This window comes from Salvelinus alpinus, chromosome 17, assembly GCF_045679555.1.
Source record: "Salvelinus alpinus chromosome 17, SLU_Salpinus.1, whole genome shotgun sequence".
Taxonomy (NCBI): Eukaryota; Metazoa; Chordata; class Actinopteri; order Salmoniformes; family Salmonidae; genus Salvelinus; species Salvelinus alpinus.
Window position 1 is genome coordinate 42,898,905 of NC_092102.1, and position 26,716 is coordinate 42,925,620.

The 26,716-nt window shown below is 45.7% G+C and overlaps 1 protein-coding gene across 4 annotated transcripts in view; it reads right to left on the reverse strand.

The window, feature by feature from the left end:
• Positions 1-26,716, reverse strand: part of LOC139542967 (plexin A3-like) — a 174,115-nt gene that overhangs the window by 128,333 nt on the left and 19,066 nt on the right. The window contains exons 4-5 of one of the 4 annotated variants that reach the window (XM_071348995.1): positions 25,500-25,603; positions 23,840-25,274 (exon numbers count right to left, since the gene is read on the reverse strand). The exons of the other annotated variants lie outside the window; for them this stretch is intronic. Coding sequence (XP_071205096.1) covers positions 25,268-25,274; positions 25,500-25,603 — 111 coding nt within the window. The 3' untranslated portion in view covers positions 23,840-25,267. Of the gene's footprint in view, positions 1-23,839; positions 25,275-25,499; positions 25,604-26,716 lie in introns of those variants that run through there. 4 annotated transcript variants of the gene reach the window in all.

Here is a 26,716-nt window from a genome sequence, read left to right on the forward strand (position 1 = left end):
TAGAGTACAGTGTTGAATCTCTCTCTGACAGGAATACAGGGTGTTGGCACAGTAGAGTACAGTGTTGAATCTCTCTCTGACAGGAATACAGGGCGTTGGCACAGTAGAGTACAGTGTTGAATCTCTCTCTTTCAGGAACACAGGGCGTTGGCACAGTAGAGTACAGTGTTGAATCTCTCTCTGACAGGAATACAGGGCGTTGGCACAGTAGAGTACAGTGTTGAATCTCTCTCTGTCAGGAATACAGGGCGTTGGCACAGTAGAGTACAGTGTTGAATCTCTCTCTGTCAGGAATACAGGGCGTTGGCACAGTAGAGTACAGTGTTGAATCTCTCTCTGTCAGGAATACAGGGCGTTGGCACAGTAGAGTACAGTGTTGAATCTCTCTCTGACAGGAATACAGGGCGTTGGCACACTAGAGTACAGTGTTGAATCTCTCTCTGACAGGAATACAGGGCGTTGGCACAGTAGAGTACAGTGTTGAATCTCTCTCTGACAGGAATACAGGGCGTTGGCACAGTAGAGTACAGTGTTGAATCTCTCTCTGTCAGGAATACAGGGCGTTGGCACAGTAGAGTACAGTGTTGAATCTCTCTCTGACAGGAATACAGGGCGTTGGCACAGTAGAGTACAGTGTTGAATCTCTCTCTGTCAGGAATACAGGGCGTTGGCACAGTAGAGTACAGTGTTGAATCTCTCTCTGTCAGGAATACAGGGTGTTGGCACAGTAGAGTACAGTGTTGAATCTCTCTCTGACAGGAATACAGGGCGTTGGCACAGTAGAGTACAGTGTTGAATCTCTCTCTGTCAGGAATACAGGGCGTTGGCACAGTAGAGTACAGTGTTGAATCTCTCTCTGTCAGGAATACAGGGCGTTGGCACAGTAGAGTACAGTGTTGAATCTCTCTCTGTCAGGAATACAGGGCGTTGGCACAGTAGAGTACAGTGTTGAATCTCTCTCTGACAGGAATACAGGGCGTTGGCACAGTAGAGTACAGTGTTGAATCTCTCTCTGACAGGAATACAGGGCGTTGGCACAGTAGAGTACAGTGTCGAATCTCTCTCTGACAGGAATACAGGGCGTTGGCACAGTAGAGTACAGTGTCGAATCTCTCTCTGACAGGAATACAGGGCGTTGGCACAGTAGAGTACAGTGTTGAATCTCTCTCTGACAGGAATACAGGGTGTTGGCACAGTAGAGTACAGTGTTGAATCTCTCTCTGTCAGGAATACAGGGCGTTGGCACAGTAGAGTACAGTGTTGAATCTCTCTCTGACAGGAATACAGGGCGTTGGCACAGTAGAGTACAGTGTTGAATCTCTCTCTGTCAGGAATACAGGGCGTTGGCACAGTAGAGTACAGTGTTGAATCTCTCTCTGTCAGGAATACAGGGCGTTGGCACAGTAGAGTACAGTGTTGAATCGCTCTCTGACTGACAGGAATACAGGGCGTTGGCACAGTAGAGTACAGTGTTGAATCTCTCTCTGACAGGAATACAGGGCGTTGGCACAGTAGAGTACAGTGTTGAATCTCTCTCTGTCAGGAATACAGGGCGTTGGCACAGTAGAGTACAGTGTTGAATCTCTCTCTGACAGGAATACAGGGCGTTGGCACAGTAGAGTACAGTGTTGAATCTCTCTCTGTCAGGAATACAGGGCGTTGGCACAGTAGAGTACAGTGTTGAATCTCTCTCTGTCAGGAATACAGGGCGTTGGCACAGTAGAGTACAGTGTTGAATCGCTCTCTGACTGACAGGAATACAGGGCGTTGGCACAGTAGAGTACAGTGTTGAATCTCTCTCTGACAGGAATACAGGGCGTTGGCACAGTAGAGTACAGTGTTGAATCTCTCTCTGACAGGAATACAGGGCGTTGGCACAGTAGAGTACAGTGTCGAATCTCTCTCTGACAGGAATACAGGGCGTTGGCACAGTAGAGTACAGTGTTGAATCTCTCTCTGACAGGAATACCGGGCGTTGGCACAGTAGAGTACAGTGTTGAATCTCTCTCTGACAGGAATACAGGGTGTTGGCACAGTAGAGTACAGTGTTGAATCTCTCTCTGACAGGAATACAGGGCGTTGGCACAGTAGAGTACAGTGTTGAATCTCTCTCTGTCAGGAATACAGGGCGTTGGCACAGTAGAGTACAGTGTTGAATCTCTCTCTGTCAGGAATACAGGGCGTTGGCACAGTAGAGTACAGTGTTGAATCGCTCTCTGACTGACAGGAATACAGGGCGTTGGCACAGTAGAGTACAGTGTTGAATCTCTCTCTGACAGGAATACAGGGCGTTGGCACAGTAGAGTACAGTGTTGAATCTCTCTCTGACAGGAACACAGGGCGTTGGCACAGTAGAGTACAGTGTCGAATCTCTCTCTGACAGGAATACAGGGCGTTGGCACAGTAGAGTACAGTGTTGAATCTCTCTCTGACAGGAATACAGGGCGTTGGCACAGTAGAGTACAGTGTTGAATCTCTCTCTGACAGGAATACAGGGTGTTGGCACAGTAGAGTACAGTGGTGAATCTCTCTCTGTCAGGAATACAGGGCGTTGGCACAGTAGAGTACAGTGTTGAATCTCTCTCTGACAGGAATACAGGGCGTTGGCACAGTAGAGTACAGTGTTGAATCTCTCTCTGTCAGGAATACAGGGCGTTGGCACAGTAGAGTACAGTGTTGAATCTCTCTCTGTCAGGAATACAGGGCGTTGGCACAGTAGAGTACAGTGTTGAATCGCTCTCTGACTGACAGGAATACAGGGCGTTGGCACAGTAGAGTACAGTGTTGAATCTCTCTCTGACAGGAATACAGGGCGTTGGCACAGTAGAGTACAGTGTTGAATCTCTCTCTGACAGGAATACAGGGCGTTGGCACAGTAGAGTACAGTGTTGAATCTCTCTCTGTCAGGAATACAGGGCGTTGGCACAGTAGAGTACAGTGTTGAATCTCTCTCTGACAGGAATACAGGGCGTTGGCACAGTAGAGTACAGTGTTGAATCTCTCTCTGTCAGGAATACAGGGCGTTGGCACAGTAGAGTACAGTGTTGAATCTCTCTCTGACAGGAATACAGGGCGTTGGCACAGTAGAGTACAGTGTTGAATCTCTCTCTGACAGGAATACAGGGCGTTGGCACAGTAGAGTACAGTGTTGAATCTCTCTCTGTCAGGAATACAGGGCGTTGGCACAGTAGAGTACAGTGTTGAATCTCTCTCTGACAGGAATACAGGGCGTTGGCACAGTAGAGTACAGTGTTGAATCTCTCTCTGTCAGGAATACAGGGCGTTGGCACAGTAGAGTACAGTGTTGAATCTCTCTCTGGCAGGAATACAGGGCGTTGGCACAGTAGAGTACAGTGTTGAATCTCTCTCTTTCAGGAATACAGGGCGTTGGCACAGTAGAGTACAGTGTTGAATCTCTCTCTGACAGGAATACAGGGCGTTGGCACAGTAGAGTACAGTGTTGAATCTCTCTCTGACAGGAATACAGGGCGTTGGCACAGTAGAGTACAGTGTTGAATCTCTCTCTGACAGGAATACAGGGCGTTGGCACAGTAGAGTACAGTGTTGAATCTCTCTCTGTCAGGAATACAGGGCGTTGGCACAGTAGAGTACAGTGTTGAATCTCTCTCTGACAGGAATACAGGGCGTTGGCACAGTAGAGTACAGTGTTGAATCTCTCTCTGTCAGGAATACAGGGCGTTGGCACAGTAGAGTACAGTGTTGAATCTCTCTCTGTCAGGAATACAGGGCGTTGGCACAGTAGAGTACAGTGTTGAATCTCTCTCTGACAGGAATACAGGGCGTTGGCACAGTAGAGTACAGTGTTGAATCTCTCTCTGTCAGGAATACAGGGCGTTGGCACAGTAGAGTACAGTGTTGAATCTCTCTCTGTCAGGAATACAGGGCGTTGGCACAGTAGAGTACAGTGTTGAATCTCTCTCTGTCAGGAATACAGGGCGTTGGCACAGTAGAGTACAGTGTTGAATCTCTCTCTGACAGGAATACAGGGCGTTGGCACAGTAGAGTACAGTGTTGAATCGCTCTCTGACTGACAGGAATACAGGGCGTTGGCACAGTAGAGTACAGTGTTGAATCTCTCTCTGACAGGAATACAGGGCGTTGGCACAGTAGAGTACAGTGTTGAATCTCTCTCTGACAGGAATACAGGGCGTTGGCACAGTAGAGTACAGTGTTGAATCTCTCTCTGTCAGGAATACAGGGCGTTGGCACAGTAGAGTACAGTGTTGAATCTCTCTCTGACAGGAATACAGGGCGTTGGCACAGTAGAGTACAGTGTTGAATCTCTCTCTGTCAGGAATACAGGGCGTTGGCACAGTAGAGTACAGTGTTGAATCTCTCTCTGACAGGAATACAGGGCGTTGGCACAGTAGAGTACAGTGTTGAATCTCTCTCTGACAGGAATACAGGGCGTTGGCACAGTAGAGTACAGTGTTGAATCTCTCTCTGTCAGGAATACAGGGCGTTGGCACAGTAGAGTACAGTGTTGAATCTCTCTCTGACAGGAATACAGGGCGTTGGCACAGTAGAGTACAGTGTTGAATCTCTCTCTGTCAGGAATACAGGGCGTTGGCACAGTAGAGTACAGTGTTGAATCTCTCTCTGTCAGGAATACAGGGCGTTGGCACAGTAGAGTACAGTGTTGAATCTCTCTCTGTCAGGAATACAGGGCGTTGGCACAGTAGAGTACAGTGTTGAATCTCTCTCTGACAGGAATACAGGGCGTTGGCACAGTAGAGTACAGTGTTGAATCTCTCTCTGACAGGAATACAGGGCGTTGGCACAGTAGAGTACAGTGTTGAATCTCTCTCTGACAGGAATACAGGGCGTTGGCACAGTAGAGTACAGTGTTGAATCTCTCTCTGTCAGGAATACAGGGCGTTGGCACAGTAGAGTACAGTGTTGAATCTCTCTCTGACAGGAATACAGGGCGTTGGCACAGTAGAGTACAGTGTTGAATCTCTCTCTGTCAGGAATACAGGGCGTTGGCACAGTAGAGTACAGTGTTGAATCTCTCTCTGTCAGGAATACAGGGCGTTGGCACAGTAGAGTACAGTGTTGAATCTCTCTCTGACAGGAATACAGGGCGTTGGCACAGTAGAGTACAGTGTTGAATCTCTCTCTGTCAGGAATACAGGGCGTTGGCACAGTAGAGTACAGTGTTGAATCTCTCTCTGTCAGGAATACAGGGCGTTGGCACAGTAGAGTACAGTGTTGAATCTCTCTCTGTCAGGAATACAGGGCGTTGGCACAGTAGAGTACAGTGTTGAATCTCTCTCTGACAGGAATACAGGGCGTTGGCACAGTAGAGTACAGTGTTGAATCTCTCTCTGACAGGAATACAGGGCGTTGGCACAGTAGAGTACAGTGTTGAATCTCTCTGACTGACAGGAATACAGGGCGTTGGCACAGTAGAGTACAGTGTTGAATCTCTCTCTGTCAGGAATACAGTACTCATTCTCCATCATCTCTATTCGTAGTTTTGCCTATCGGAAAGTTGATTCAATTAATTTGCAAATAAAGATCAGTTTTGTCATCCACCTTCATCGTATGATCAAAGAAATAGCTTGACCGGGCACCGAGCGGTGAATTACAGTTCCAGTCAAAGGTTTGGACACACCTACTCATTCAAGGTTTTTTTTACTATTTTTTTTTACTATTTGCGCTTAGTGGGACTATCATTTGTTTTTCAACAGGACAATGACCCAACACAGCTCCAGGCTGTGTAAGGGCTATTTGACTAAGAAGGAGAGTGGTGGAGTGTTACATCAGATGACCTGGCCTCCACAATCACCCGACCTAAACCCAATTGAGATGGTTTGAGATGAGTTGGACCACAGAGTGAAGACTGATGGAAGACTGATTTCCTTCAAGACTGATGGAAAAGCATTACAGGTGAAGCTGGTTGAGAGAATGCTAAGAGTGTGCAAAGCTGTCATCAAGGGAAAGGGTGGCTACTTTGAAGAATCTCAAATATAAAATATATTTTGATTTGTTTAACACTTTTTTGGTTACTACATGATTCCATATGTCTTATTTCATAGTTTTGATGTCTTCACTATTATTCTACAATGTAGAAAATAGTAAAAATAAAGAAAAACCCTTGAATTAGTAGGTGTCCAAACCTTTGACTGGTACTGTTTATCAGTGTCTGAAATAGTATTCTGTTTATCTTAGTTTCACTTTAAAAAAATGTGTTTATTGAAGCATCAGAGACAGAATTCACTTAAAATTCACTTAACACATTTATTGTGTTTGGCTTGGCCCTGCCTGAGAGCTCCGTAATGTGAGGCCTTGACAAAACAATTAAACAGAGATTGAAGGAATCCAGGTGTCCTACTCTCCACACCCTATGCCTGCCAACCCAGAGGTGTAAGGTTACTGGACAGGAATGCCATGCACTCAGGTTCTGTAGCTCAGACGGGATGGAACACTTACAACATTTCCCCTCTCTCTCTCTCTCTCTCTCTCTCTCTCTCTCTCTCTCTCTCTCTCTCTCTCTCTCTCTCTCTCTCTCTCTCTCTCTCTCTCTCCCGGTCCTCTCTCTCTCTCTCTCTCTCTCTCTCTCCCTGTCCTCTCTCTCCTCTCTCTCTCAATTGAATTCAATTCAATTTGCTTTATTGGCATGACGTAACAATGTACATATTGCCAAAGCTTATTTTGGATATTTACAATATAAAAATAAAAATGAGAATCAAAATTGTCAACGGGACAACAGTAACAACAATAACTAAGTGTCAAAATAACCATACATTCAACAATAACAATAAACATACAGTAGAGTACATGTGCAGGTTGATTGGTCTGTCAGACACTGTCCCTCAACTTATGGCAGGCAGCAATGTAGTGTGCTGCCAACCCACAGCTCTCTGCGTCCTCCCCCAACAGGACTGGTAGCCTATTCTCATCAGAGAGGTCTTTGAAACCTTTGAATAAGGGTTTCAAATTTGGGGAAATTACTCTCTGTCTCTCTCTCTCCCTCCCTCTCTCTCTCCCTCTCTGTCTCTCTCTCTCCCTCTCTCTCCCTCCCTCTCTCTCTCTCTCTCTCTCTCGCTCTCCCTCCCTCTCTCCAACTCTCTCTCCCTCTCTCTCTCCCTCCCTCTCTCTCTCCCTCTCTCTATGTTGCCGTTTGTCATGAGTGTGTATGAGGAATTTGTTGGATATATTGGTCTTGTGTGTGTGTGTGTGTGTGTGTGTGTGTGTGTGTGTGTGTGTGCGTGTGTGTGTGTGTGTGTGTGTGTGTGTGTGTGTGTGTGTGTGTGTGTGTGTGTGTGTGTGGGTGTGTGTGTGTGTGTGTGTGTGTGTGTGTGTGTGTGTGTGTGTGTGTGTGTGTGTGTGTGTGTGTGTGTGTGTGTGTGTGTGTGTGTGTGTGAGTGTGTGTGGGTGTGTGTGTGTGTGGGTGGGTGGGTGTGTTTTAAAGCAGTCATACAGTGGTGTCGCTGCTAATAGGTATAATAACATATAATAACACTAATTAACATGAATAATATTCTATTATTTTGTCTGCATACACAACACATATTCTTCACATACATTCCTCCGACCCCATGATTAACACTGACAACTACACAATCATACGGACACAGGAATGTTGTCATCAGTATGTGTTTGTGTTGAGTGGATAGGAATCCACGCAGTGGGTCACATCAGCACCCTGTTGTTCAACACGTATAAATAGAATCCTTAGAAAAGGCTTGGAACCTTTCTGCCATCATTGACATGAATGGGGAGCTCTGTCCTATAGATTCCATTTCCATGGTTCTAACCCACTCTAGAACACAGACTCAAGAGGGTTGTGGGCCTGCAACACCCCAACCAGCTGACCCTTTACAACGTGTTCCTAGTCAAGATTTATGACCTTCCAGTTACAACGTAAAACACAACCTCTATATAAGCAATTTGAAGTCGTCCTATATATTTGTGGTTTCTGTGCACTAAATAATTACATTTGAGCCATTTGGAAGCCTTGTGATCTAATTTCGTCCATCTCCAAAGAGCTGGCTGTAGTTTACAGCGCTTCCACCCATGTGGCAGCAGAGAGGGAGAGAAGAAAGAAATAGAAGTACCATTTGAGAGTGATGTGTCAGTAAGGCCCTATTCCCACTACGAGAGATGAAGGAGCGGAGGGGCAAAGGAGATTTCTACTTTTCAATTCACATGAAATCCTTGTCTTACCTTTCATTGTTGCTGGCAACGTGACATTCTTAGTCCGCAGCTCAAATTGACCGTAATTGAAGCCGCCGGTCGGCCATATTGCCACTCCCCAGTAGGAGCAGTCCTCCATAGGAATGAATGGAATTCTACAGTATTTACATTAAATGTTTCAAGAACAAAATGACATGTATTTAAGTATTACCTTTGTTGTAGCGGGGACAGTAACATTAGTAATCTCTAAATATTATACTTTCAGGGAAAAGTTTTTATATATATCTTTATATTTTTGTTAATGTTTATCTCACATAATTAAATGTTGAAGTATGCATTAAGGTGTCTGTAATGTGGCTAAACGAATGTAGACATTAATAAATGCATTTCTGGTGGAGGAGTAGCATGGTGGAGACACGGTGGCTTCATCACAGCGCCCCCTATCAGTCATCTTGTGTATAGACAGTATAAATCATTGGTTCATCTCCAGGGGGATATTTCCATTCTAGTCATTTAGCAGACGCTCTTATCCAGAGCCACTGACAGTAGTGAGAGCATACATTTTCATACCTTTTTCGTATAGGCCTGTTACTTAGCACACACAGTTTTGGCTTGAACTCCTGAATCAATCAGTGCATGTGAATATCCCTCTATCCTTCTGTAGGCCATCATTGTAAATAAGAATTTGTTCTTAACTGACTTGCCTAGTTAAATGTGTGTTTGTCCTCGCCTGTAAATGATTGACATTGGTTGGCCCTTTGAACCTCTGTCTCTCTCCGCTCTATGGGAATGGGGGAGTTGTACGCCCTTAACTTGAATAGCAGCATGTTAGCCTAGTCAACACAGACTCACAGAAACACTATCACCCCTGAGCCTGGGCTTTTTGTGTGCTGCTGACATCTAACACGTAAAACCCCATACACCCCTATCGGATGTGTGAAGTTAGAGTTAAGACAAAAACCGTCTGTGTCAACAGAGCTCTGTATGTCTGTAGGAGAGGAGACACCCCACAATAGAGGAGCAGCACCTGGCCTGTGATTCCTTCGGCCCCAGGGCCCATCCCCACATCTCCTCCCTCTGCTCAGGGCCCCAGCCCCCATCCTCACATCTCCTTCCTCTGCCCAGGGCCCCAGCCTCCATTTCCTCCTTTTGCCCAGGGCCCCAGCCCCCATCCCCACACCTCCTTCCTCTGCCCAGGGCCCCAGCCTCCATCCTCTCATCTCCTCCCTTTGCCCAGGGCCCCAGCCTCCATCCTCACATCTCCTTCCTCTGCCGAGGGCCCCAGCCTCCATCCTCACATCTCCTCCCTTTGCCCAGGGCCCCAGCCCCCATCCTCACATCTCCTTCCTTTGCCCAGGGCCCCAGCCTCCATCCTCACATCTCCTTCCTTTGCCCAGGGCCCCAGCCTCCATCCACACATCTCCTTCCTTTGCCCAGGGCCCCAGCCCCCATCCTCACATCTCCTTCCTTTGCCGAGGGCCCCAGCCTCCATCCTCACATCTCCTCCCTTTGCCCAGGGCCCCAGCCTCCATCCTCACATCTCCTTCCTTTGCCCAGGGCCCCAGCCCCCATCCTCACATCTCCTTCCTTTGCCCAGGGCCCCAGCCCCCATCCTCACATCTCCTTCCTTTGCCCAGGGCCCCAGCTCCCGTTTCAGAATCCACTCGTTAACTGGAGGTGATAATGAATCTTTTCCACAGAGGGTTTGCTGCTCCTAAATTACACACTTTCAGAGAATGTAACGAGGCTGTAGCTTCACACAACTGTTGATCAGAGCTGACTGAGATTTTCTCTTTCCCAAGACATTTATCCTGAAAAGAGGGATCGTCTGATCAAGCATCATCATACATCGACAATGATTCAAAATATTTGTGGCCAAATGTGGGGAGAAGGACATTTTTTGACCCTCTCTTCAGTAAAGAAAGCCTTTAGTTCCTGTGTGAATCAATCTGGACACTGTGTTGCAGTCCCTCGGTGTTGGACCTTTCAATCTCTCCTCTTCAGGCCACAGATTAAAAGGCCAGATACATTTGGCCTTATAAAGCCTACTATGACTTTTCAACTCTCTTTTTAACATTTTGAGTGCTTTGGACCATAGATTGTCCAGTGGGTCTTAAATAGACAACTGATTAGGTGGATAAAGGGAGGCCATTTTACTGATCTTTTGCTCTCTACCATGAAGGGATTTAAAAAAATTTAACCAGGCAAGTCAGTTAAGAACAAATTCTTATTTTCAATGACGGCCTACCCCGAAACCCTAACCCGGACGACGCTGGGCCAATTGTGCGCCGCCCTATGGGGCTCCCAATCACGGCCGGTTGTGATACAGCCTGGAATCAAACCAGGGTCTGTAGTGACGCCTCTAGCACTGAGATGCAGTGCCTTAGACCGCTGTGTCACTCGGGATGGTTGTCTGTGGACAACCAGGGGAGGGAGCCACTGTTGACACCCCCACAGCAGCAGGCCTCTCCTGGAGGGCACTCCAATCTCTCTCTCTCTCTCTCTCTCTCTCTCTCTCTCTCTCTCTCTCTCTCTCTCTCTCTCTCTCTCTCACTGTCTGTCTCTCTCTCTCTCTCTCTCTCTCTCTCACTGTCATCATGGGCTGGAGTGAGCTGAAGATGGGGGGAGATGATATGGTTACCTGGGGTACATTAATTACTATCTCCAATATTATTGATGACGCCGATGATGATGATAGGACTACACAAGTAGTCTGGGCCGTAAGCAAATCCCACTTATATTCATTTACCCACTTAAAGGCCCCCAATGACAAATCCCTACAATTATATAACTAATGTCATTGTTGATTATCATAGCCTAATATCTGTCAGCCCATTTGTGTTTCAGTGATGGATTCTAATCCAAGTAGACTTCTGGCACGCTCTGCTCACATTTCCAGTGAACAGGTGTTTCAAAACATACAGATCTATTTAAAGCACTGGCTGGCACTCCCAAGTCCCCGGTTCTCTAGCTCTCGTACTACAGCACTTCCTTAAGTCCCAGTCTTACTCTATAAATCTCCAATAGCCATTCTGAGGAAAGAACATTTCCAGAGAGTATCTTCACATGAACATAAACCAGTGGCGTTTACCCTCGGTCAGGAAAACGTCTCTAAAAGTAAAGTAGACGTATTGTATCTCTGGTAATATTGTGTGCCGTTTTCCTTCATCCACAAAAAACAGCTATTTAATTTGTATATACAGTAACTAGCCATTGTCATATTGAATAAAATAGTTACATTCAAAGAGAGCATTGTCCATATCATTAGTTTGACACTATATCTAAAAGGGATCCTTTTGACTGAACCACTTTTTTTATGAGCACATAGTGAAATTCTGTCTGCCTATTTGTGTGTGGTGAAGACATGCCTTGTGTATTAGATACTGAATTACTGGTGTAATACATCCGCAACTAGCCTGTGTCATGAGTAATGAACCTCATTGGCCAAGGGTGCTCAGTACACAATAGATGAACAAGATGGAGGGCAGCTCCTCTGTGTGCAGCTGAGCTGACCATCTTGTCTGCTTAGCTCACATGACTACCCAGAGAGCCCCTGGATGCGTCACCCAACCCAAAGCATTGCTCACTGAACCGTTAACCCTTGAGGAGAAAATGGGGTGAGGAGGAGGAGCTCTGTGGAGGAGGAGGAGCTCTGTGGAGGAGAAGGAGGAGCTCTGTGGAGCAGAGAGGGGTAAGGGGAGGTTTAAGCTCATTAATCGCTTCCAACCCCCTTTGTCACACACACATGCACCACACACACACACGCAAGCATAATCAAATCAAATCAAACCACATTTTATAGGTCACATACACGTGTTTAGCAGATGTTATTGTGGGTGTAGCGAAATGCTTGTGATTCTAGCTCTGACAGTGCAGCAATATCTAACAAGTAATATCTAACAATTACACAACATATACCCAAAATACATAATGCAATTTTTACAAACAATTAAAGTGACTAAGATACCGAGCACACACACACACACACACACACACACACACACACACACACACACACACACACACACACACACACACACACACACACACACACACACACACACACACACACACACACACACACAGAGAGAGAGAGGAACAAACGACACCGGACCACCAACCAGCGGGGTTACCTCCCCAAGGCATGCAGCCACACAACCGTCCCTCCCTTCCCCCTCACCACCCAGAGAGAGGATCTGTCTGGACACCCCCTGGTCCCCCTCTGCACTGCCACTCATTGTTACAAATTGATAGATGCAGAAGTGGGAAAGAGGTGAAAGCTGTGGGACACACAGGCAGATCAATCTGTTTCTACCAGCCCCCAACCAAACCAAACTGCAGGTCACTTTCCTTTCTTCAACTGATTACATATAACGTATGTACTGTCTACTTAAGCAATAAGGCACGAGCGGCTGTGGTATATGGCCAATATACCATGGCTAATGGCTGTTCTTACACACACGACGCATCGCGGAGTTCCTGAAAAGCCCTTAGCCGTGGTATATTGACTATATACCACAAACCTCTGAGGTGCCTTATTGCTATTATAAAGTGGTTACCAACGGAATTAGAGCAGTAAAATAAATGTTTTGTCATACCCGTGGTATACGGTCTGATATACCACGGCTGTCAGCCAATCGGCATTCAGGGCTCTAACCACCCAGTTTATAATATCATATAACCTATGTCATGATATTATTTATAACAATACTTATTACGTATGTCTTATCACATAGCATTGTGTGTATTATAGCCTATCTATTCACAAGGCCTTATGCAAAAAAACAGGAAACACACCAGTTTGCCTGTTTGGTTTACCGCATTTCTCAGGTCTACATCCTGTCCACATTTTGAGCATTCAGGTCATTATTCAAACAACAACAAAAAATCACAAAGACTACCGTTCTGTTGCTCATGCACATTTTTTTGAATACACAGAAAATGTTAAATATTTACCTCAGAGACCTCCTAAATAATTCCAACATGAAGCATTACACACTACTTCTATCACCATTTTATTTCAGTGGTCCGGAGACAACTTCCAAGGTCAGGCCTAAGTAGGCTCACTCCATCCAAGCAGCAGACCCCAGAACACTCTCAGACTGTAGGGCCAAATCCACAGCTATATGCCAAGCAGGAGACCCCAGAACACTCTCAGACTGTAGGGCCAAATCCACAGCTATATGCCAAGCAGGAGACCCCAGAACACTCTCAGACTGTAGGGCCAAAGCCACAGCTATATGCCAAGCAGGAGACCCCAGAACACTCTCAGACTGTAGGGCCAAATCCACAGCTATATGCCAAGCAGCAGACCCCAGAACACTCTCAGACTGTAGGGCCAAATCCACAGCTATATGCCAAGCAGCAGACCCCAGAACACTCTCAGACTGTAGGGCCAAATCCACAGCTATATGCCAAGCAGGAGACCCCAGAACACTCTCAGACTGTAGGGCCAAATCCACAGCTATATGCCAAGCAGGAGACCCCAGAACACTCCCAGACTGTCGGGCCAAATCCACAGCTATATGCCAAGCATCATTCTCAAGTGATCCCAGTGGGTTCCCCCAGACAACAACACAAACATTTTAATCACATCTCGAGGAGAGAGATAATAGGGACAGAGAGAGAAAGACAAATAAAAACAAGAAGAATCATCGGGGAAATGCCAGATTTGCGTAAATCTCCCTGGCAAACGAATAATAATTGATTTACCTTTAAATTCGGCCTCATCAGATTTCGTGCCTGTGGCTCTAGTCGTGTCATGTCTCAAACAGGTTTTGTTTTCCAACCAGTCACAATGTACAATGTAAATCCTTTCCCCATAACGGCCTCCGCTGAAACTAACCAAGCACCAGTATTGATGAGGTTGGTCTCATGATTACTCGTCAGTATTACCTCAGGGCTCTAGCTCCTCTGTCCTCCGCTGTAGACAGTATTACCTCAGGGCTCTAGCTCCTCTGTCCTACACTGCAGACAGTATTACCTCAGGGCTCTAGCTCCTCTGTCCTCCGCTGCAGACAGTATTACCTCAGGGCTCTAGCTCCTCTGTCCTACACTGTAGACAGTATTACCTCAGGGCTCTAGCTCCTCTGTCCTCCGCTGCAGACAGTATTACCTCAGGGCTCTAGCTCCTCTGTCCTACACTGTAGACAGTATTACCTCAGGGCTCTAGCTCCTCTGTCCTACACTGTAGACAGTATTACCTCAGGGCTCTAGCTCCTCTGTCCTCCGCTGTAGACAGTATTACCTCAGGGCTCTAGCTCCTCTGTCCTACACTGCAGACAGTATTACCTCAGGGCTCTAGCTCCTCTGTCCTCCGCTGTAGACAGTATTACCTCAGGGCTCTAGCTCCTCTGTCCTCCGCTGTAGACAGTATTACCTCAGGGCTCTAGCTCCTCTGTCCTCCGCTGTAGACAGTATTACCTCAGGGCTCTAGCTCCTCTGTCCTCCGCTGTAGACAGTATTACCTCAGGGCTCTAGCTCCTCTGTCCTCTGCTGCAGACAGTATTACCTCAGGGCTCTAGCTCCTCTGTCCTCCGCTGTAGACAGTATTACCTCAGGGCTCTAGCTCCACTGTCCTCCGCTGTAGACAGTATTACCTCAGGGCTCTAGCTCCACTGTCCTACACTGCAAACAGTATTTCCTCAGGGCTCTAGCTCCTCTGTCCTACGCTTCAGACAGTATTACCTCAGGGCTCAAGCTCCTCTGTCCTACACTGCAGACAGTATTACCTCAGGGCTCTAGCTCCACTGTCCTCCGCTGTAGACAGTATTACCTCAGGGCTCTAGCTCCACTGTCCTCCGCTGTAGACAGTATTACCTCAGGGCTCTAGCTCCACTGTCCTCCGCTGTAGACAGTATTACCTCAGGGCTCTAGCTCCTCTGTCCTATGCTGCAGACAGTATTACCTCAGGGCTCTAGCTCCTCTGTCCTACACTGCAGACAGTATTACCTCAGGGCTCTAGCTCCACTGTCCTCCGCTGTAGACAGTATTACCTCAGGGCTCTAGCTCCTCTGTCCTCCGCTGTAGACAGTATTACCTCAGGGCTCTAGCTCCTCTGTCCTCCGCTGTAGACAGTATTACCTCAGGGCTCTAGCTCCTCTGTCCTCTGCTGCAGACAGTATTACCTCAGGGCTCTAGCTCCTCTGTCCTCCGCTGTAGACAGTATTACCTCAGGGCTCTAGCTCCTCTGTCCTCCGCTGTAGACAGTATTACCTCAGGGCTCTAGCTCCTCTGTCCTCTGCTGCAGACAGTATTACCTCAGGGCTCTAGCTCCTCTGTCCTCCGCTGTAGACAGTATTACCTCAGGGCTCTAGCTCCACTGTCCTCCGCTGTAGACAGTATTACCTCAGGGCTCTAGCTCCACTGTCCTACACTGCAAACAGTATTTCCTCAGGGCTCTAGCTCCTCTGTCCTACGCTTCAGACAGTATTACCTCAGGGCTCTAGCTCCACTGTCCTCCGCTGTAGACAGTATTACCTCAGGGCTCTAGCTCCTCTGTCCTCCGCTGTAGACAGTATTACCTCAGGGCTCTAGCTCCTCTGTCCTCCGCTGTAGACAGTATTACCTCAGGGCTCTAGCTCCTCTGTCCTCTGCTGCAGACAGTATTACCTCAGGGCTCTAGCTCCTCTGTCCTCCGCTGTAGACAGTATTACCTCAGGGCTCTAGCTCCTCTGTCCTCCGCTGTAGACAGTATTACCTCAGGGCTCTAGCTCCTCTGTCCTCTGCTGCAGACAGTATTACCTCAGGGCTCTAGCTCCTCTGTCCTCCGCTGTAGACAGTATTACCTCAGGGCTCTAGCTCCACTGTCCTCCGCTGTAGACAGTATTACCTCAGGGCTCTAGCTCCACTGTCCTACACTGCAAACAGTATTTCCTCAGGGCTCTAGCTCCTCTGTCCTACGCTTCAGACAGTATTACCTCAGGGCTCAAGCTCCTCTGTCCTACACTGCAGACAGTATTACCTCAGGGCTCTAGCTCCACTGTCCTCCGCTGTAGACAGTATTACCTCAGGGCTCTAGCTCCACTGTCCTCCGCTGTAGACAGTATTACCTCAGGGCTCTAGCTCCACTGTCCTCCGCTGTAGACAGTATTACCTCAGGGCTCTAGCTCCTCTGTCCTATGCTGCAGACAGTATTACCTCAGGGCTCTAGCTCCTCTGTCCTACACTGCAGACAGTATTACCTCAGGGCTCTAGCTCCACTGTCCTCCGCTGTAGACAGTATTACCTCAGGGCTCTAGCTCCTCTGTCCTCCGCTGTAGACAGTATTACCTCAGGGCTCTAGCTCCTCTGTCCTCCGCTGCAGACAGTATTACCTCAGGGCTCTAGCTCCACTGTCCTCCGCTGTAGACAGTATTACCTCAGGGCTCTAGCTCCTCTGTCCTCCGCTGTAGACAGTATTACCTCAGGGCTCTAGCTCCTCTGTCCTACACTGCAGACAGTATTACCTCAGGGCTCTAGCTCCTCTGCTGCAGACAGTATTACCTCAGGGCTCTAGCTCCTCTGTCTTCCGCTGCAGACAGTATTACCTCAGGGCTCAACGGAGTTATAAACCCTGGAAAAATCAATAACATTGATTAAAATATCATTAAGCCTTTCTTTAATAATTGGATGAGGATATAGTGGCTCTCACAGAGAGACAGTGGAGACTGGATATACACATTTAAAAACAGAATTCAATAAATTCATGCTATTATAAGGCCATTGCCACTGCAAGAGCCAGATTTGCTGAGCAAACTCTTTATCTACATTTTAATAATCTGGCCGATGACGTTAGTACAATCCCATATGTTATACATTCATATGCAATGTCTAAAATGGCCAGATTCAGGCATTCACTCATTCCAGTACACTTCATTTGAATTCATTTAACAATGGACTCAATCATGTCTGGATGCCGGCTGAGTCGTCTTGCTTCTGTTTCGAGGCAGATAGTCGGAGGCTAATTGGGAGGAGAGCAGAGGGCTCTCAGAACTGGGGCTGACTCAGCTCTTTGTCAAGTAAAGTGCTCTCACTCTCACTGAAGTCTACATCTCAAATGTACTGTAAAGCATTTTGTTATGATTCCCCCTCCTACTGACAACGACCCAAGCGGACCAAGGTTGAGCCAAAAACAGTTCCTCGCTCAAGGAGGGCGGGGTTACCTGACCTGACCTTATTACCACTACTGTAGGTATGTCATCACCCAGGTGAGGGACAGACATACGCTTCACTCTGTCTGCGTTCGTTCCTCATCTCTATCCCTCGCTGCCCGAATTCAATTCCTTTCACATTTCTGTCTTATTGTCTTCTTTCATCTTTATGTAGATGCCCTACCCTTTTTGGGGGGTCAATGTGGATCCCGACCCAGCCTCTCCCTCCCTGACTTCATCAAGACATAGAGAGAGGGGAGAGAGCGCCGGGCCGTGGGGCTCTGGGGGCCTGTAAATGTCTTCAGCATGATGTAGCCAGCCTGCGGTAAGTCAATCCTGGGGAGGGGACGCCTGGTGACTGAAGGGGGGTGTTGGACCGGTTCAACAGGCAGGATCCCTACTGGACCCCTAATCATAAACACCGGGAACTGGGAAGTATCTCGTGTCTAAAAGAACATTTATCAGTTGGAGTTTTCTCTATCGCATTCTATGGCACTGAGATATACTGTGCTGGCAGCGCCAAAATAAATATGTCAGTAATGGAATTTTACTGTCTGTGTTGGATAACAGTGGTCTTCAGCAGACTACCTCTAGCCTGCATTAGAAACCATGCTTTGGATCTGCTACTGGTTTCTGATTTCTAAAGACGTAGAAGGCACTTTCTAGAGGTTATATAAAACTTCTGTCAAAGGTAAAATGAGAGGTCGTCTGTTTTAGAACAAACTTTAATCGTAATTCAAATGAAACCTTATTTAGCCATGTGAGTTACAATATGTCATCATTTACTCATCTTAAGTCAGAAACTAAATGCAATAAGTAACTAATCTTCTAAATGAATGATTTAATCAAGATCAGACGTTTCAGATTTGAATTGAATGCTACTATTTTTGTATGGCTTGGAGACAGACTGGGTTTCTCCTCTGATAGAAGACAGGACCTGTCTCTCGCTATTTCTGTTTCCTGTACACCAGTAAATTCTCATGTGGACACAAAAATGGTCATAACATTAAATGACACAAAGCAGACCAAGCACAAGACACGTATTTCATGTACGGTGAAATAAACATTTCAAAAAGCTAAATCTAGGGCTTAAGGGTCATGCAGCTGTAGGATATTAATTTGATCACCTTGTTGCAGGACAACATGGCTATTTGAGGTTTAAAAGGCTTTTGAAGTTTTGTAATTTTCACTTTCAAATGTCATACTTGATCCCTTACGAAAAATGTTTCAACCCCTACAAAAATGTCCATAAATTATAATCCACATAATAATTCACATTTCCTGCTGCTCCAGGATTATTTTCCTGCTGTAGCAAACTGGCTCAAATTAAGATGCTACATCTGTATCTGAAACAGATTGTTTTGTTGTTGAATGAATTAAATGTTGAAATAAACCACACTGTCCCATTCTTCAAATCCTTGTCAATTCTCAGAGCTGGCTATGAAAATGGATGCTATATAAAGGACCTTAAGAATATTTTTTTCCAAGCTACCATCCTGCCTCGTGTGTTTCGGGGGGGGGGGGACTTTGATGGTGAAAGGTTTGCACAGACATTAACGTCCTTCTCCCCGTTCAAACGGCTGTTCAGCCTGACAATGCCATTAGCAGTTAGAGCCTTAAACGCAACATAAGGGGAAAGAATTGGACACATACTATTAGAAGCTCATAATGCCACACTGACGGTATGTCTCTTTTATCAATGCACTCTGTCATAGTGATGCTGTGGAGACAAAGGAGGCTGGGTAGGAGGCTGAGTAGACAGGAGCAGCCGTGTAGCAGCATGCTACTCTATAGAGGTGCTGGAGGACACTGTAGTTACTTAGGGGGACTGTCAGCTCTTCGACAGGGAATGTGCACCCCACAATGCACTTTAAGAAAGAGCCAGTCAGGGCTGATTAAGCCATGGACTGACGGGTAGGACGCGGACGGCGGGGGTTGGGAACGGAGGTTGATGGGGAGACAACCAATATGACACTGCCAGCAGGGTATGATTACACCTCATGTGAAGGCAGAAAATCTTCTGAGGCACACTATCCTCCACACAGACATCTGGCATATCCTCTCTGTGTGTGCTGAGAAGAAGGGAAATCAATAGTTATCGAACAAATAAATGGAAAATAATCATTCAAAGAAGGAAGACGAGGTCTTAATTTGTCATCTTCACAGATGATGTACAACATCAGAGGGGAAGACAAAAACACATTTCAAAAAGGATGTTCAGATCATTACAAGGGCAGTTAAAAACCCAAGGTCACATTTAACTCTCAGGGCCCCAAAACTAAACAGTAAAAACTGTGAGGCTGTGCTGTGGATGAGGTGACAACACGCTAACAGAGGCCATGTGAGCAAAATGACGATTAAAGCTGTGCAAACAGAGGACCGGGCTAGCGCCGCTCAGGGCCAGTGGCACCAGCTCACCCATGGTTGGAACAGCATTTCCCCCACAGAGCGGAACACACAGCAGATCTGTTCAGCGTAGATAAACCCAGACAGCACAAGGCAGAGCACCACAGCCCAAAAATCCTCAGGCGCAAACAGAGGTCAGGGTGTTTCTGCTAACTGCCTTGAGATACGGTGACCCTACGTCTCTGCCTCTGTCTGGGGTGTTGATTAAGAAAATGTCTGGGGTGTTGATTAAGAAAATGTCTGGGGTGTTGATTAAGAAAACAAGCAGCAGCACGGCCCGGGGCTGGACTGAAGGCCTCGGCCATGGATACAGTTTAAAGGCTGCAAATGTAATTAACAGTAAGCGCATGAGCGCGTCATTAAAAGAGTCCGCTATAGCAGCTGTTTCCAACCAATGGAAATGGTCAGTTAAGAATGTTCCCTCTCAGATGTTCCTAGCACTCAATCTCAACCAGGAGAATGAATTTACAGTACCTAAACATCGTCAACGCTGCTGCATCTTTAGCAGAGGGAGACGAATCGCTGCACCACTATCTAATCCGGGCGCAGGGGACTGGGGTCAGTCTAATCTACTGTGCAAACTGCCATTAAGCAACGCTTTTCAAGATTGCATGATTCATTTAGAAATCTATCCCAGGCAACAATGGTGAGGGCAGCCGTCACATCCTACTGCTCAGCATACTAAACACTGAACACCGACAGAATGGGCAAGCAGTGCTGAGGTCATTAATTATTGTAAGGAAATAGCTCAAAACAAGCAGCAGCAACATTCAGTGTATGGAGCTGATCAGCATTTTGATGAGAGGATTTTCGTGTCATATTGTTGAAACCTTTGTCTTGGATCTGGAGGGGGGAGAAAATGGTAAATGCCATTTGCACAAAACATCTCCTGGAATGTGTGAATCTGCATAGTCTTCCTGTTCTTTATATAACAACAAACACATGAATCAGATTCCACTGGCAGTGTACATGCAGTATGTGTTACATAATACTGTATAAAGTATAATATAAACCTTCTGATCAGAATAATGTGATGATCCAGACAAACATCAAGGACATCACCAGTGAAGAAGAAGTCTTAATGAAGCATGTTTTATATGTAGCACTATTAGAGCCAAACCATCACACACACGGACAGACACACGCACGCACGCACACACACACACACACAGACATGCACACACACACACACACACGCACGCACGCACACACACAGACACACACGCGCGCAGACAGACAGACACACAGACACACACACACAAAGACAGACAGACAAACAGACACAGACACACACACACACACGGACAGACACGCACGCACACACACAGACAGACACAGACACGCACACACACATGCGCGCACAGACAGACACACAGACAGACAGACAGACAGACAGGCACACACACACACACACACACACACACACACACACACACACACACACACACACACACACACACACACACACACACACACACACACACACACACACAGACACACACAGACACACACACACAGACCTTTGTTTCCCCGTTACTGTGCTCCATGGAGGAGTGTTTCCTGCCTTCAACTTCCCCAGAGACAACGGAGCCAAAGCATCATGGACAATATTGACAGAAAGATCAGAAATACTAAACTGATTCATTTGACAGATTTCATCACTACCCTTTTCAAGATCGTCAAAAGCTAGCCTACAATTCTCAGAGAGACAAATTCGCAGCTCATTTTTATTTTTCCACAAGGATTGTCTTCGGTCTTTGCTTGTTCCTCTCCTCAGTGAAACAGTGGTTACGAAAGCAAGACAAATCTAATCATTCTATTTCTGACAAACTTGAAACTAAAGGTGGTGGAGCAGACACTTTTAAACAGAACATCAATAGGTAAATGTGATGGCATTTGATGCATCAATAGTTTGATACATATCTCTTATGTAGACTTAGCCATCATGTCCATGTTTAGACCCATAAACATGTGTCCATAAACAATCATCTCAAATATATTTCTGGACAGGTTATGAGCCCAATACACCCCCCACCCCCTTTTTTTGGCATTTGCTTCACTTCTCAAATCAGTCTTCTAGAGAAATACCCCCCTCCCCTCCCCAATCCTGCCATCCACACTCCTCCCCTCCCTCCCCAACCTCCCATCCCCATTCCTACCCTCCCCTCCCTCCCATCCCCACTCCTCCCTTCCCTCCCCTCCCTCCCTCCCATCCCCACTCCTCCCCCCTCCCATCCCCTCCCCACCCCTCCCTCCCATCCCCACTCCTCCCCTCCCCCCTCCCCACCCCTCCCTCCCATCCCCACTCCTCCCCCCCCTCCCTCCCATCCCCTCCCTCATTCTTCAATTCATTTTTTTCTTTCTGGGTGCCTGGCTTAAAAAGTCGCTGAGCAAAATCCACCTACACCCCATGCTCTCTGAGGTCCCCGGATACATATCCCACAATCCTCTACCACTGACATCATACATCTGAAACGGCTGATACACCACACACTGACTGAGAACAGTATTCTGACTCAACAACTAAATGGAGGGAGAAACTGAGATCAAGCCTCCCATGAGATGAGGAGAGGCCAGCTGTCAGGCCAGGCAGCATGTGAAGACAACAGGTAATAGGTTCCGTGTCTGTCTTGCGGACGGATTTATCCATTAAATGGATTTGGGATGTTTACACATACACTTAATTCCAATTACATTTACATTTAAGTCATTTAGCAGACGCTCTTATCCAGAGCGACTTACAAATTGGTGCATTCACCTTATGATATCCAGTGGAACAACCACTTTACAATAGTGCATCTAACTCTTTTAAGGGGGGGGGGGGGGGGGTTAGAAGGATTACTTTATCCTATCCTAGGTATTCCTTAAAGAGGTGGGGTTTCAGGTGTCTCCGGAAGATGGTGATTGACCAATGTGTATAGGTTGTAATAAGCCTTAAATTAAAGTGTCTGCTTGTTCATTTAGAACAGGATTAAAGGTGTCTGCTTGTTCATTTAGAACAGGATTAAAGGTGTCTGCTTGTTCATTTAGAACAGGATTAAAGGTGTCTGCTTGTTCATTTAGAACAGGATTAAAGGTGTCTGCTTGTTCATTTAGAACAGGATTAAAGGTGTCTGCTTAGTCATTTAGAACAGGATTAAAGGTGTCTGCTTAGTCATTTAGAACAGGATTAAAGGTGTCTGCTTGGTCATTTAGAACAGGATTAAAGGTGTCTGCTTGTTCATTTAGAACAGGATTAAAGGTGTCTGCTTGTTCATTTAGAACAGGATTAAAGGTGTCTGCTTGTTCATTTAGAACAGGATTAAAGGTGTCTGCTTAGTCATTTAGAACAGGATTAAAGGTGTCTGCTTAGTCATTTAGAACAGGATTAAAGGTGTCTGCTTGGTCATTTAGAACAGGATTAAAGGTGTCTGCTTGTTCATTTAGAACAGGATTAAAGGTGTCTGCTTGTTCATTTAGAACAGGATTAAAGGTGTCTGCTTGTTCATTTAGAACAGGATTAAAGGTGTCTGCTTAGTCATTTAGAACAGGATTAAAGGTGTCTGCTTAGTCATTTAGAACAGGATTAAAGGTGTCTGCTTAGTCATTTAGAACAGGATTAAAGGTGTCTGCTTGTTCATTTAGAACAGGATTAAAGGTGTCTGCTTGTTCATTTAGAACAGGATTAAAGGTGTCTGCTTGGTCATTTAGAACAGGATTAAAGGTGTCTGCTTGGTCATTTAGAACAGGATTAAAGGTGTCTGCTTGGTCATTTAGAACAGGATTAAAGGTGTCTGCTTAGTCATTTAGAACAGGATTAAAGGTGTCTGCTTAGTCATTTAGAACAGGATTAAAGGTGTCTGTTGTTGAAATAGATAGTAGTTTTTTCACCATCTGTCTCTTCCAATTAGCTCTCTGCCTCCAACATGATCGCAGGAATTGACAATGCTAGTTACTTTGGACAAACCATGTCAGTCTCAAAATATCCAGTTTCCTTCCTTCACAGAAGCACTAGAAAAGCAAAAAAATTGAAAAATGACATGAAACAAAACATTTAAATAGTCCAGTGATAGTTGTTTGCCAAAATGGGGTGGTGAGCCATTTTATAAGCCAAAGCCTAACCATAGCCTTGGGTCACTCCCTTGAAATAGGGAGTCAGCCCTAATTAAATGAAAATAGGTTAACGTAAAGGGAACATTAATATTAAATCAGCCTCTTTGGCCCAACTATGTTAAAAAGCCAAACTTAACCCACACTGTATTCACGGACCGCTTGTTTAGGCCTTTAGGATTCCTAATCTTTCTGTATTCTGTCCTTGCAAGAAACCATGTCAAATGATGTTTTCTTAGGAGACAGTCTGTCGGGACATAGGACTGTACCGGTCAGGGGATGACGGTAATTGGCCAGCCAAATGACCACAGTCGTCGTAACCGTTTGAATAGCATTTAAAAAAAAAAAATACAGTCCTGCATCAGCCACATCAGTTAACATCATTTGAATGAACATTTTACATTACCATGGACATTATTGCATCACAATACCAGGCAGGTATTGCTTGTTTTAGCAATTTCAAAGTTTCATCATGTTGTTAAGAGTCCATGGTACCGCAGAACCACACGAATGTCTGGCCGTCAGATGATATTATATATTCCTGATGGTCTTCATCCATAACCGTCAGTTACACAGTTACACGGTAATTATGCAAGCTCTATCTGGACATACTCATCACAACAAACAAATGACCAATAGCACATTCCATAACAGTAGCAGAGATGTAATAGACCTAAAATCCACATCATTCTGTACCGTGCTGACATCATCCACAGAATCAAAGAGGCTCCAAGGTAAATTCAGTTTCACTCTCCAAACCTTTTCAACATAACCATTTGACAGTCTAACTCTGGAGGAATGTTGATGCATTTGCAGGTATGTGGTTTGACATACTCTGTCACAATCCACAGCAGGGTCATCTGTAGATTGGCGAGGATGAATAAGGTCCGTGTTGGTCAGGGGGACAACCGTTTTTTGTTGTGTGTAGTCGTATCATACAGGTCAGGGAGACAGAACCTGTCTTTGTTGGCCTCTTTATTAAATAACTAATCTCTAATCAGCCCATGTGACGAGGGGAACATTTGCAGGGAAATTTCATGAGGCCAAACAGTGTTCATTGAAGGTCAAATAAAGTACCATGTTCTTAATTCGGGACTCCAAGAAATTTCACACACATGCTGCAACTTAAACGGCAAAATTCTTGTTTACAGGAAATATAATCATGGGTAGTGGAGAGTTCTTAATAGGTAATGACAGATGATTTATGCCCCGGTACATAACTACAGTGTATCTACAAAAGCATCAGCCTATCATCAACATCTTATGAAAGGGATGTTCCTGGACCTCTACAAACATATTCATGCAATTTCAGCATGCCTCATTTATTTGTCAACATAATACATCTTCACTCATGATGATCTTTCATTGTCCAGAAACAGCAGGGAGGTTGATATGTGGGGTCACAGAAGAAGAAGATAAACGATAAACCTGCTGGATCGTTACCTCAGCAGACTACCAAGGTTACTTCCAGCCTGATGCTAGAGCCTGCAGTCAGAGACAGAGAGACAGCAGGACAGCAGGGAATGACTAAATGTGTCTGGCAGGCAGAGCCAGGCTTTGCAGCTACAGTGCATCTTGACCAACTGAAAAAATACATCATTTTCTTGTCGAAGATTTTAGGAACTGTTCCCGTTCATGACGGAATGGCCTACAAAGTAGTAAAGATGAAGTGAAATGTTTCCCTCCTACAGAAGGCAGGTTCTGACTCACCAGGCGGGAGGCAGGAGACCTGAGACTTTATAGCAGACAGCCAGACACAGGTGCTTAAGTGCTGCTCCTAAACACTGTGCATTTACGATGATGGCAGCGGTGACCTTAAATGAAGTTATGAGAGGGTTATAAAAAAGAGTTATAAGTTATAAAGTTATAAAAAAGAAAATGCTCAGACGAGGACATATCCAAGAGGGACAGATTTGGGCAGTTTGTCTAAAGGGGCATAATCCCCAAACACAACACATAACCACTTATTTTGTTTTCTATCTTATGTTTGTTTTGTAGTAAATATTTCAGCTTTTATTTTCATTGTTTTTTATTAGTTTTTCCCCCCCTGTGAAGCACATTGTGTTGCATTCCATGTCTGAAATGTGCTGTATAAATAAAGTTTGATTTGATTAGATACTGTACCTGTGTCAGATAGATCAGAGCGGTAAAGAGATCATTCTTGAGAGATTATAATGAGAGATAAACAACAACAACAGGATATACACTGTACAGTAGTAGTAACAGTCTACTACAGTAGTGAACAATGTAACAGTCTACTACAGTAGTGAACAATGTAACAGTCTACTACAGTAGTGAACAATGTAACAGTCTACTACAGTAGTGAACAATGTAACAGTCTACTACAGTAGTGAACAATGTAACAGTCTACTACAGTAGTGAACAATGTAACAGTCTACTACAGTAGTGAACAATGTAACAGTCTACTACAGTAGTAGTAACAGTCTACTACAGTAGTGAACAATGTCATGCCAGTGAAGGATTCAACTCCCATTTTAGCCACGCCAGGTACAACTCAGTAACCCTTTAATGTTGTATTTAATGGATTCTTGTCATAGCATACATTCCCATATTTCAAGTATAGAGTAAAAACAAGCCCACTTTGCTCTTCCATCAGCAACATAGCTTCATCACAAGAAGTTAAATACAGAAGGAAAGATGGGTAGAGAGAACGAGATACACATCTTGAAGCTATCCCCCCTGTCTCCTAGTCCCCCCACCACATCTAAAACTCTCTACTGTTTAACAGCTCTCCTGTCTCTCCCATTCTCACCACCACAGCAGCGACCTCCCTCTCCTGTCTCTCCCATTCTCACCACCACAGCAGCGACCTCCCTCTCCTGTCTCTCCCATTCTCACCACCACAGCAGCGACCTCCCTCTCCTGTCTCTCCCATTCTCACCACCACAGCAGCGACCTCCCTCTCC